This window comes from Lipotes vexillifer, unplaced genomic scaffold (assembly GCF_000442215.2).
Source record: "Lipotes vexillifer unplaced genomic scaffold, Lipotes_vexillifer_v1.1 scaffold753, whole genome shotgun sequence".
Taxonomy (NCBI): domain Eukaryota; kingdom Metazoa; phylum Chordata; class Mammalia; order Artiodactyla; family Lipotidae; genus Lipotes; species Lipotes vexillifer.
This window is the reverse complement of record NW_006783618.1, coordinates 1,373,441-1,385,418: the sequence shown is the minus strand read 5'-3', so window position 1 is coordinate 1,385,418 and position 11,978 is coordinate 1,373,441. Positions and strand designations below refer to the sequence as shown.

Below are 11,978 nucleotides of genomic sequence, written 5' to 3'. Positions count from 1 at the left end.
AAGCTCACCGTGACCAGAGGTAGAAGAACGAGATGGAAAGGGCACAGCAGGTGTGAGCAGGGGGTGGTGGGACAGGGCAGAAGGGAGTAGGAAGGAGAGATGGTTATAGGTGGAAGACACCCCCAGAGGCATCACCACCCTGGCCACCCTGTGCTGGACATGCTCCCGTTTGAGTACAATGCCCCCCAACAGCAGTGCCCAGGCTGCACAGGGCTCTCCAGGGAAGACCTGACTGCTACATCACTCCCACCTTTCAGCTCATGAAAACCTCCAAGTCTTTTTCACTGCTGTTGTCGCTAAACTATATCTTAGCCTCACCCTGGGCTTCTATACCTGGGTTTGAGGCCTTCAGGAAGGACTTAACATTTTGTCCTCATCAATTTTATCTTGCAAGATTTAGTCCATAGCTCCAGCCTCTTAAGATCCTCCTAGATCCAGAAAATGGAACCCTCCTACACTGCTGGTGGGAATGTAAATTGGTGCAGTCACTATGGAAAACAGTACGTAGGTTTAGTTTTTTAAAACTAAAAATAGAGTTGCCATATCATCCAGCAATCCTACTCCTGGGCATATATCTGGAGGAAACTCTAATTCGAAAAGATACATGCACCCCAATGTTCATAGCAGCACTATTTACAATAGCCAAGACACGGAAATAACCCAAATGTCCATCCACAGATAAATGGATAAAGAAGATGTGGTACATGTATACAATGGAATATTACTCAGCCATAAAAAAGAATGAAATAATGCCATTTGCAGCAACATGGATGGACCTAGAGATTATCATACTAAGTGAAGTAAGTCAGACAGAGAAAGACAAATACCACACGATATCACTTATACGTGGAATCTAAAATATGATACAAATGAACTTATCTACGAAACAGAAACAGACTCACAGGCATAGAAAAAAAAAAAAAACTTACAGTTACCAAAGGGGGAGAGATAAATTAGGAGTTTGAGATTAGCAGATACAAACTATAATATATAAAATAGATAAACCACAAGGTCCTACTGCATAGCATAGGGAACTATATTCAATATCTTGTAATAAATCATAATAGAAAAGAATCTGAAAAAGTATATATATGTATGTATTATAACCGAATCACTTTGCTGTACACCAGAAACTAACACAACATTGTAAATCAACTATATTTCAATCGAAAAAAAAAAAAAGATCCTCCTAGATCTCAATCTTGTTCTCCATCCAATATAGTTGCTAGGTTTCTTATATCACTCCTAGTGTAGTTCAAGTCTTAATAATAACAATGAACAAACAGAGTCCTGTGACATACCACTAAAGACCTCTATTCAGATGGGTCTATCTATCATCTACCTATCTATCTATCTCTATACCTAAGGTATAGTCAACCTGGCCAATTCCTATCCAACTAACCATCCATATTTCTTTACTAAGACCCTACTGGCTACCAGGCAACGTATCAGGCTAGAAGGGTGTCCAATTGACATGGTGCTTGCTCTCCAAAAACTTGCAGTCTTCCAGGGGACATGCTATTACACAAGTAATTGCAATACAATGTGGTAAATGATAGGATGGGGGGCATACCAGGGAGGGACTCAACCTAGGAAGGCTCCTTCTAGGGTCAGGGAAGGCTCTTTGGAAGTGTCCTTTAAGCTGAGACCAAGAAAGATGAGCAGGAAAAGAGGGAGGAGACACTCCAGGCAGGGGGAACTGCACCCACATGTGAAAGCCCAGAACTGATCATGAGATGCTGCCCCACACCTCCCTTCTTCTTGGGAGGAAGCCACATCTCTGCTGTTATGCAGGCTTTCCTCGCTGCTCAGAGAACCTCCTCGGGCTTCCCCGTGACCTGTCTCCCACCTCCCCAGCCAGTCCCTGTGCCCACCAAGGCCAGACACTTTCTTCCGGGTCCTCTGATGGAGCCAGGCCGTGCAAGCCCTCCCCAGATCCCCTGCAGTCAGAGGAAAGCCAGTCTCAGCCTGGACTCCCAGGTCCTCAAGGGTCTGTCCCAACCCCCTTCGCAGGTTTTTCCTCCTCTTCCTCCCTATCACACCCCCCCGCCCCGACTCTCTCAACAACAACAATAAATGCCTTGTTCTCCAGAACATGCTCCTTTCCCAGACTCTCTGTCTTTGCTCTCAGTGTTCCCCACCTGGAACACCCTTCTCTTTACCCTCCCCAGGGCTTAAATCATATCCATCTTGCAAGGCTGACCACAAATGTTTCTTTGGCCAGAAATCCTTCCCTAGTATTCCACCCTCTCCTGAACCCCTGCGGCATTCTCTCACACCTCTACACCGGCCCTAATCCCTCTGACTCATGTTACAATGATTTGTGTACATGTCTTCTTTACAGAATCTCATTCCTTCCAGAATTTCCTGCAGCACCTGGCACAGTACCTTGCACACAGCACCTCAAAAAGAGCCACCGAATGAAAGAACGACTGACTGAACTCTAGATCCACCCCATGAATCAGTAGGATATGGTGGCAATGGTTGAAGCTTCAAAGCAAACAAGTCAGGATTCAAATCCCAACTCTATCACTTATTAGCCTTAGGCAAGTCACTAAACCACTCTGAAACCTCACTTTGCTCAACTTCAAACTAAAATTGTACATATTTTATTTTAAAAAATGCCTGGTGGGGCTTCCCTGGTGGCGCAGTGGTTGAGAGTCCGCCTGCCGATGCAGGGGACACGGGCTCATGCCCCAGTCCCAGAGGATGCCACATGCCGCGGAGCGGCTGGGCCCGTGAGCCATGGCCACTGAGCCTGCGCGCCCGGATCCTGTGCTCCTCAACGGGAGAGGCCACAACAGTGAGAGGCCCGCGTACCGCAAAAAAAAAAAAAAAAAAAAAAAAAAAAAGCCTGGTGGAGTACCTAACACATGGTAGGCATGCGATGAATGACAGGAAGTATTACTATCTATAGCATCCTCCTGATCCAGCTGTGTGCTAGCAAGAAAACGTTAGCCTGCCTTGTTTTTGATGAACTTGTGGTGGCTCCCGAGGATCACTGTTTTCTTTTCTAAGTGTTTTTAAACCATATGTTGAATAATGTGTTCTCCAAATTTGCTCGCCATCAATAGTCAGACTGATTGTTAAAAACAGAATTTGGTCCAACTCCATGCTCCTGGCCCCTCTTCAGATCTCCAAAACCCTCCCAGCCTCTGGCCACGAAACAGGCGGACAACCCAAGAGTTCATCATCTCAACCAGTGCCTCCCTGCTCCCCCTCCCCTCTGCCATTCTCTAAAGTCCCTCCCTGCCGTCAGCTGCCTTCCCTTCTTACCAGTGGAATTTCTGCCCTTTCAAGCCTAATTCTTTCTTCTCAACAGAGCAGAATGAAGCCAACACCAACAGAGCATCTCCCCCTTCTCCCTTCCTCTCCCTGTTACTCTCACCCTCTCTGCTCCAATGGCAGGCCTGCCTCATCTCATCTTTCTTGCCAAGAACACAACTTTCAAATGCCTTTTGCCTGCTGTGGTTTTGCAACATTCAATTTTGGAGCCTGCCTGTTCTGGCAATTCTGGGCCTGGGTCGCACCCTTTGTACCTCCCCATCTTTCCTCCCCTTCCTCTTACAGATATCTGATTTATACCTGAATTTATCCTAGGGCTTCCTAGGCGGCCATATCAGCCTTTCCAGACTGTTTTTATCTCCCTCATTAGGATTTTCAGAATTTCACAATAAGAGACTCCCATCACCCTAGAAGGATCTTCCCATTTTAGAGCTTCTGTACATGGAGTCTTATATTTTCCCTGACCTGAAAATAAAAAAGGCATCTTAAAGCCTTTGGTAGGACTTTAGATTTAGGTGGTACAAATAGAGACAGGCTAACGGGATGGGCAGGAAGACAGGGGAAGGAGGAAGAGCAAGTGGGTTGTATTTATGTTCTCAGTGAAGTCAGTGTATTCAACAAACACCTACTGGGAGGATGGGGAAAAGGAAGTGAGATTAGGGATGGGGCTGGAAGATGGGAGGAGGGTGGCAGGGATAGGAAAGAGTGGGAGAATTAGGAAGAGAGGATGGGATTAGGAGATAGGCAGAAGGATGAAGGGCAGATAGGGGTAGATGACGGTGGATGAGAAGATGCTGGGAACACCCACGATATGAGAGTGGGTGGTGGGCTGGTGGGAGGACAGGAGTCAACTCACTTCTCTTGAGTCTTCTTGATAATGAAGGCGATGAACTTCTTAACCAGCAGGATGAAGATGAGGAGCCCAATGACCCCGCCCACAACAGCCAGGATGATGAGTGTCACTGTGTTGTCCACTTCCTCCACTTCATGGCCAGAGCAGGGAGAGAAGAGGGGTGGGAAAGGGGAGCGGGAGTCACCATGGCAGCCCAGCAGCTCCAGAGCCTCCAACCTGGGCATCTGGGACATGCCCACCTCAGGCAGGAAGCAGGAGAAGCTAGAATATGGCATCCATCAGGCTAGGGCATAACAGGAAGACGGCCCTCTCCCCCGACACTCTGCACATACGCCCTCCCGCAGACACCCACACAAGTTCCGGAATAACTCAGACTCAGGGACCACAGCACCCAGGTTTGACTTGGCCCTCAAACATGAGACTTTCATTTGCCTCTTCCTAGGTCTCCTCTGCCCATGCAGAAAAAATTGAGAATCTCCCTGTGACATCTCTTATGTGATCAGAAGACACTGGAGCCAGGTAGTCTGGATTTCAACTACAGGATTTCCATGGTCACTTACTAGGGGGTAACCTAGAACTGGTCACTTAACTCTTCTAGCCTCAGTTCCCTCAACTGAAAACTGAACCCCTGACTTCCCAAACCTTCTCCACCCACAGTCTCCCCATCTCTGCTGAGAAAACTCCATCCTTCTAATTGCTCTGGCCCAAATCCTTGGAGTCATTCTTGACTCCTCTCTTTTTTACAAACCCCCATATCCAATCCACCTGAGAATCCTAATGGCCCTAACTTCAAAACTTCCAGCTTCCCTGGTCTGCACATACGCCCTCCCGCAGACACCCACACAAGTTCCGGAATAACTCAGACTCAGGGACCACAGCACCCAGGTTTGACTTGGCCCTCAAACATGAGACTTTCATTTGCCTCTTCCTAGGTCTCCTCTGCCCATGCAGAAAAAATTGAGAATCTCCCTGTGACATCTCTTATGTGATCAGAAGACACTGGAGCCAGGTAGTCTGGATTTCAACTACAGGATTTCCATGGTCACTTACTAGGGGGTAACCTAGAACTGGTCACTTAACTCTTCTAGCCTCAGTTCCCTCAACTGAAAACTGAACCCCTGACTTCCCAAACCTTCTCCACCCACAGTCTCCCCATCTCTGCTGAGAAAACTCCATCCTTCTAATTGCTCTGGCCCAAATCCTTGGAGTCATTCTTGACTCCTCTCTTTTTTACAAACCCCCATATCCAATCCACCTGAGAATCCTAATGGCCCTAACTTCAAAACTTCCAGGGCTTCCCTGGTGGCGCAGTGGTTGAGAGTCCGCCTGCCGATGCAGGGGACATGGGTTCGTGTCCTGGTCCGGGAAGGTCCCACATGCCGCGGAGCGGCTGGGCCCGTGAGCCATGGCCGCTGAGCCTGCGCGTCCGGAGCCTGTGCTCCGCAACGGGAGAGGCCACAGCAGTGAGAGGCCCGCGTACCGCAAAAAAATAATTAAAAAAATAAAAATTAAAAATTCCAGAATCATGAGCATCTCCTCTGTAGAAATTCCACACCATCTAGGGAGCAGTGGACCCCCAGGCACACAAGAAACACAGCACGATCAGGATCCTTAAGCAGATTTCCTTCCTTTTTTCTCTGCTTCTGCACCTCCCTAGCCCTCCAGGCTCCCCCCTCGAAGATGCCCACCCAGCCTAACCCCTCCAGCCCTTTCCCTAAACACCTCCAGTGTCTGGGATCAGGTGACATCCTCATCACGTGCTTCCTCGTTGTCTGTTTCACCTGTGTCAGAATGAAACCCCACCAACTGGGACTTAACCTCCAGAGGGAGAGATCATTCTTATCAATCTGTTACCTATGCCCCTACATGCTTTGCCCCTGCTTCAGTTATGTGTTTACCTGTCTTCTGTCCTACCCCGACCTGTCAATTCCTTGAGAAAGAACACTGTGTATCATTCATAGCACTCTTTGGTTTGGTGCCTGGCATCCAATCGGCTGTCGCTAACAGAATACACAGTAATAATCAGCACATACGGAGAACTTTACAAAACACTTCCACGTAGCTTTCGTAACTCTCACAACAACCCTAAGCGAGTGCAGACTTTACAGATGAGGGAAACAAGGCTCAGAAGGCCCAAGTGTATATCACAAGCTATTCAGGGGCAGAATAAGTATTCAAGCTAAGTTATTCAAGCTTCCAGATGTAACTCCAGTAGCTCCTGAAAGCATAAAGCGAAAGAAAACACCAACGTGGTCCATTTCACCATTACACTGAATTGGGTACCCACCCCCGTCCTTCCAACTTTACTGCCCTTGTCCCAGCCCTCACTGCATACGTTTATCAACAACTTGGAGGAAGATGGTGGCCTGGTGCTGAAGATAATTCTCCTTGGGGTTCTTCACGTGGCAGGTGTATTTGCCCGTGTCGCTGAACTCCAGGTTCCTCAGCAGAATGGAAATATTATTCATTTTCTCCTTCACAGAGCCCTCCAGAGTGATGCGGTCATCATCTTTCAACTTCACCTTGGGGTCTGACTTCTCATTCTTCACAATCCCATCTATGAGCTGTGGGGGGAAGAGGGGAGCAAGGAGGTGGCCAAGAAAGAATCAAGGTCCTTTCGAGAGTCATGACATCACTCCAGCCCACTCCTTGGGTATCTCCCTGCCCAGGTCCAGGAAGAGCCCTCCCCTGGTGGTTTCCTTCCAGTATCGATAGCTCTGCCTGTCTAACCTGGATTTTACTGGCTTCAGGCTAAACCCACTTTCTGTTATTAAGGTCTCCCTAGAATGTAGCATGCTTTTACTGTTCTCTTCATAAAAGCCTTTTAAGTAACGAATCCTGCAAATACCACACTCGTTTCCCTCTATCACTCCCCCCAGCCTCTGCTGACGCCACAGCCCATCTGTCTGAATTCTGACCCTCCATCAGGATGTGGATCAATCCCACGGCACTGTGCATCGGTACCCTCTGAATTCAGTGTGTAAATTACATCCAGAGTTGGTGTCTTGTCACTTCTGGTCCCCTACTAGATTGCAGAGTGAGTACTCAATAAACACCTGCTAACTGCTCCATCCCCACCCGTGGCCACAGCCCTGGCCCCTTCTCTTCTCCAGCTTGCCCTCCCATCCTTCCAAGGCCTGTTCCCCAGCCCTCCTCCAATTTGGATTCTCCTCATTCCCCCTCTCCAAGTCTCCCAAAGGTCTTGTCTCTCCCGTTTTTTATATTAAAGTATTAATTTGTACACAAGTTAACCAAGTTTCAGGTATTTCTTCAGACCAGACAGAGGACTCTAGCCAAGAATTCCAACAGACCCCAAATTCTGGCAACACAATCTAAGCATCCTTCCCACTTAGATCCTTCTATACAGGCTCTGAAAAGAATACTGGGAGAAAAGGTGACAAAAGGTCCTGGGGACCATCACCGTGGGGTCAGTCCAGAAATGACCAGAGCCTGGGATGGGAGGCAGGCGTGAGGCGACAAGGAATGGAGGAGGATCTGAGCTGTCCTGTCCCTTCCCCACCTACTTACAATCTTGAATGTATCACTGCTGTTGTAGGACCACCAGAAGCGCAGGTTCTGGAAGCCAAAGCAGCTGGTGAAGGTGCAGGGCAGCAGGATCTCCGTGCCGTTGACAGCGTAGATGGTAGTGGCCTTTCCCACAGATACCTCCAGCGACAGGGACACAGGGACCAGGAAGAGACCTGTGTGAGGGGCACCACCTCCCTTAAAACCCCATCCGGGGCTTCCCTGGGGGCGCAGTGGTTGAGAGTCCGCCTGCCGATGCAGGGGACACAGGTTCGTGCCCCGGTCCGGGAAGATCCCACATGCCGCGGAGCGGCTGGGCCTGTGAGCCACGGCCGCTGGGCCTGCGCGTCCGGAGCCTGTGCTCCGCAACGGGAGAGGCCACAGCAGTGAGAGGCCCACGTACAGGGGAAAAAAAAAAAAAAAAACCCATCGGAACCTCCAGGCTGGAGGCCTGGAAGGGACCTCTCGGATAGGGTGGAGTGGCTTGGTTAGGCAGGGAGGTCTCTATCACCCTTGGTGTCAATATCAGGAAGATGATTCTCTTTACTTCAACGTACACTGCCTGGGCCACCGCCGTGATTCATTCTCCCGCTTGGCCTGAGCTGGATGGACTTCCGAGCCAGTTAGCAGCCCTTGGGGCATTCTAAGTGACCACCAGGAGTCACCCCAACCCAGGAAACCCAGGCCCCTGCCTCCATGCCATGAGGCCTCGCCCCCTAACCTGCGAATGCCATCCCTGCATCGCCCCCAAGGGCAGGACCCGCGCCTCCCGTTCGCGCTGGGAATTTCCCAGAGGGCTGTGCGCGGCACCCCCGTTACATTTTCGGGATTGCGGATGGGGTATTGGGAGGCCGAGGGGGTCCCGTGAGGTGAAGAAGAGGAAAACGGCAATCGTGGTCCCTGGACGCGGCCCAGCAGCCACTCATCACCGACCCTGGCGGCTCCCACCGGCCCCAAGGGCTGGAGAGGCAGAGGGGCGCCTCGCGCTGGACCTTGCTGAACCACTGAACGGGACCCCGAGAAGAGAAGGGAGACAGGGCGGACCGGGATGGCATCCGGAGGGGTGGGGTGGAACAGAGCACGTCTGGGCATCGGTCAGCAGCAGCGAGAACCGAGCGGATAAAGCAATAACGCAGAGAAAGTGAGGGCGGAAGACACTGTGGAAGCCGACTGCAGGCAACCAGGTGCACGTAAGCGGGGTGCCTGGAGAGGGCGCTACACACTCCGTCCCCTCGTGACCCGAAGCGGCCCATCCTGCCCCCCACTCCCCGCAGCCCCACTGCGGCCTCTTGTCCTGGGAACATCTCCCGAGCCCTACACCCCCGCCCCTGCTTCTTTCCCACACCCTCGCATCAATACCACCCCTACCGCTTGAGCAGGTGGCAATCGTGAATTTCCACTCGTGGCCCGCGGGTTCTGCCTCATGAGTTCTTGTAAGGAAACCTGGTCCTCCTGTCCTACAAAGTCCTTGAGGGTAGTCCACCGCACCTCACGGTCGTGGGGAAGAGGCGTGTCGGAATCAGAGAGTAGCTCTCCTTGCCCCTAGATGAACTAGGCACCCGGGGTCACCCTGGGTGAGGACTCCGAGGGAGTCCTTCTCAGGTTTCCAGTGATCCTGAGAATAATGACCTTTTCCTGGGCCGGGATGCTTGCTAAGACTACGTGTGAGTAATCTCATATCACCCTCACCTCACCTTACACCTTACCACCTGTAAGGTGGTCTTATTAATCACATTTTACAGGCGGGCAAAATGAAGCTCAGAAGAGCAAAGTGCCTTGTGCCTTGGCCAAAGTCATACAACTTCCAGAGGCAGTTGAAATCTGAACTGGGGTCTGACCCCAAGTCTGGTGGGCAGTTGAGAGCATCCATCTGGCTGCACCAACTTCTAGGCCAAAGTTTCCCCGGCATCTCTTCCCAGACTGTAATTTCTCTCAACTGCTTGGACCTCCAGCCTAGAGCTCCCACAGTGTAAGAGCTAAAGGATCCAGACTGATCCATGTTACAGACACTAAGTTGCCACTGCCTGATTTTAGAGACAGGACAACCAAGACCTAAAATGGGAGGAAACTTGGCTGAACTGACTGGGTTTAGTGGCCGAGCCACTTGAGAAACCTTCTCAGGCCAGGTCAGCTCCCAGCTCTAGAGGCAATTCCCAGAACTGCCCTAGTTCCCAAGACAGCTAGGGGCAGTCTTTGTTTTAAAGGCCACCAACCTTGCTTTCTCCCATCCTCACTCTCAGGGAAGGACCTCTTTTGTCAAACCTAATTCCCTCATGGTACATCATAAACCAGCTTCCTCTTGTTTTGCCCACGTGAGATGATGATGCCGGGTACCACATGGGCGATGCTGTTTAAATAGGGGAGGGGGAGTTCCCCGGCGGTGGGGCTGCGCGAAGCCAAATAAATAAATAAGGAGCTCCAAGGAGAGCTGGCAGCCCAACTCTGCTCTCAGGGCCCCCCTCAGCTTCTTCATGTCCACTTCACTTCTGAAGGCAAAGTGGACTCTGCTCTTACCAAGAAGCTCTCAGAAATAACACCCCGTGTCGAGGATCCCCTGCCACTGTCAACAACTGCTGATATTTAATCAGCAATTACTATGTGCCAGGCACATTTAACCTTCACATCCATGCTATGAGTGGTGTACTGTAACACCTCCCTATTACAGACACAGCAACTGACCATAGACAGGTTAGGTGACTTACCTAAGGTCAAAAACAAAAAAAAAGAGACATTTCTAGCATCCCAAAGCCCCAAAGCAAGAAAGTCCTTCCTTACACCCTAAAACAGCAGGGTTTGCCCACCTGCTGGGTTCCAATTAGTGCTGAGAGGTCATTTCAATTAGCCTTCATTCTTTGATCAGCTCCTCTGTGCCAGGAATTGTTCTAGAGCAGTGGCTTTCAGATTCACAGAGCGTCAGAATCACCTGGAGGGCAATTACAGCTAGCTCTGCTGGGGAGTTTCTGATCTAGCACGTAGAATGGAGCCTGGAAATTTGCATTTCTAAGAAGGTCCCAGGGAATGCTGTGGTCAGGGATGACACTTTGAGAACCACTGTGCAAGAGGATTTCTACCTTCTAAGTTTTATTAGAATGCCAAAAGGTAGGTATCATTTTTCTTATTTTACAGGCAATGAAACTGAGGCTCAGAGAGGTTAAGTCACTTGCCCAGGGCCATATAATAAATGGTGAATCTGAGTTGAGCACCTATTATAAAATAGCACAGGCATTTTACATGCACTGTCCCATTTAATCCTCATAATAATCCTATGAGGTAGTTAGTTATTATTTTTATCTCCAATATACAAAATGAAGAAAAGAGGCTGAGAGAGATTAACCTGCTCAAGGCCACACAACTGGTGAGTGGAATAAGCAGTGTACAGACAGCACTCTGCTGTCCACCCCTTTGTGACGGTGCCTCTCCAGGAGAACAATGCTGTCAGGGCCAAGCTCTCCTTAGCACTCTTGGTTTCCTTTTTATCTCTCCCCTCCCCCAACCCCCTGCCCCAGAGGTCTAGGGATGGGAGCCAGACATGAGATTCCACCCTCCAGCCTAGAAGATGGCCTTCTGATCGGACACCCCAGCTTTGCTTCTCACCCCCTACCGCCCCCGCAAACCAAGGAACAGAGCAGAGCTGTGACAGGGAAGCTCTCGGGAGAAGGCAGCTTCCTGATGGCTACAGTGCTCCCTTGGGTCCTGAGCACGTGCTCCAAGGATCACCACACCGCCAGCCTCCAGTGTTCGGGATCCTGGGGAAGGTGGCGGGGAATGCAAGTCAGGGGCCAAATCCCTCTCCCCAACCTCAGCCAGAATGGGCTATCCAAGAGCACCAAAGATACACATCAAAAGTGAAATTATTTGACTGCTTTAAATAGAAGCAAAAAAAAGAAGTCCAGAACAGAGGAGAAAAGTATTTCTTTAAGGTCTGGCTGATGACAGTGCACATTTCTGCCTGACTAGTTTGTGCCTATGTGGATGACTTAACTCTAATACAGTCGGGACTCCCCGACTCCCAGAGTGAAGCATTGCCATTTCCATCGTAGCCCGGAGGGGACAAAGGAAAGGCAGAGACGTTTCCACGGAGAAGTTCACAGCCCTGCCCGAGTTAAGGCATCAGAGAGGCCAAGCAAGCCTGGCTTCTCCACAGCACGCCCTCCCAGCAGGCAAAAGTCCTGCCGGCTGTGTCTGGGAGACTCGTGCACAGGAAAGCCCAGGGGCCTGCCTCTTGTACCTTCTCCCCTGTGAGCCTGCGCTGGGGGGAAAGGAGGGAGCAGAGGCAGGTATAAATCCACTAGAGGACCCCGAGAGGTATTTCAGC

General features: G+C 50.3%; 1 protein-coding gene across 1 annotated transcript in view; it reads right to left on the bottom strand.

The window, feature by feature from the left end:
- SCN4B (sodium voltage-gated channel beta subunit 4) overlaps positions 1-11,978 on the bottom strand; it is a 16,428-nt gene that overhangs the window by 693 nt on the left and 3,757 nt on the right. The window contains exons 2-5 of the mRNA XM_007456328.1: positions 7,667-7,839; positions 6,474-6,702; positions 4,142-4,268; positions 1,888-1,890 (exon numbers count right to left, since the gene is read on the bottom strand). Of these exons, the coding sequence (XP_007456390.1) occupies positions 1,888-1,890; positions 4,142-4,268; positions 6,474-6,702; positions 7,667-7,839 (532 nt within the window). The remainder of the gene's footprint in view (positions 1-1,887; positions 1,891-4,141; positions 4,269-6,473; positions 6,703-7,666; positions 7,840-11,978) is intronic.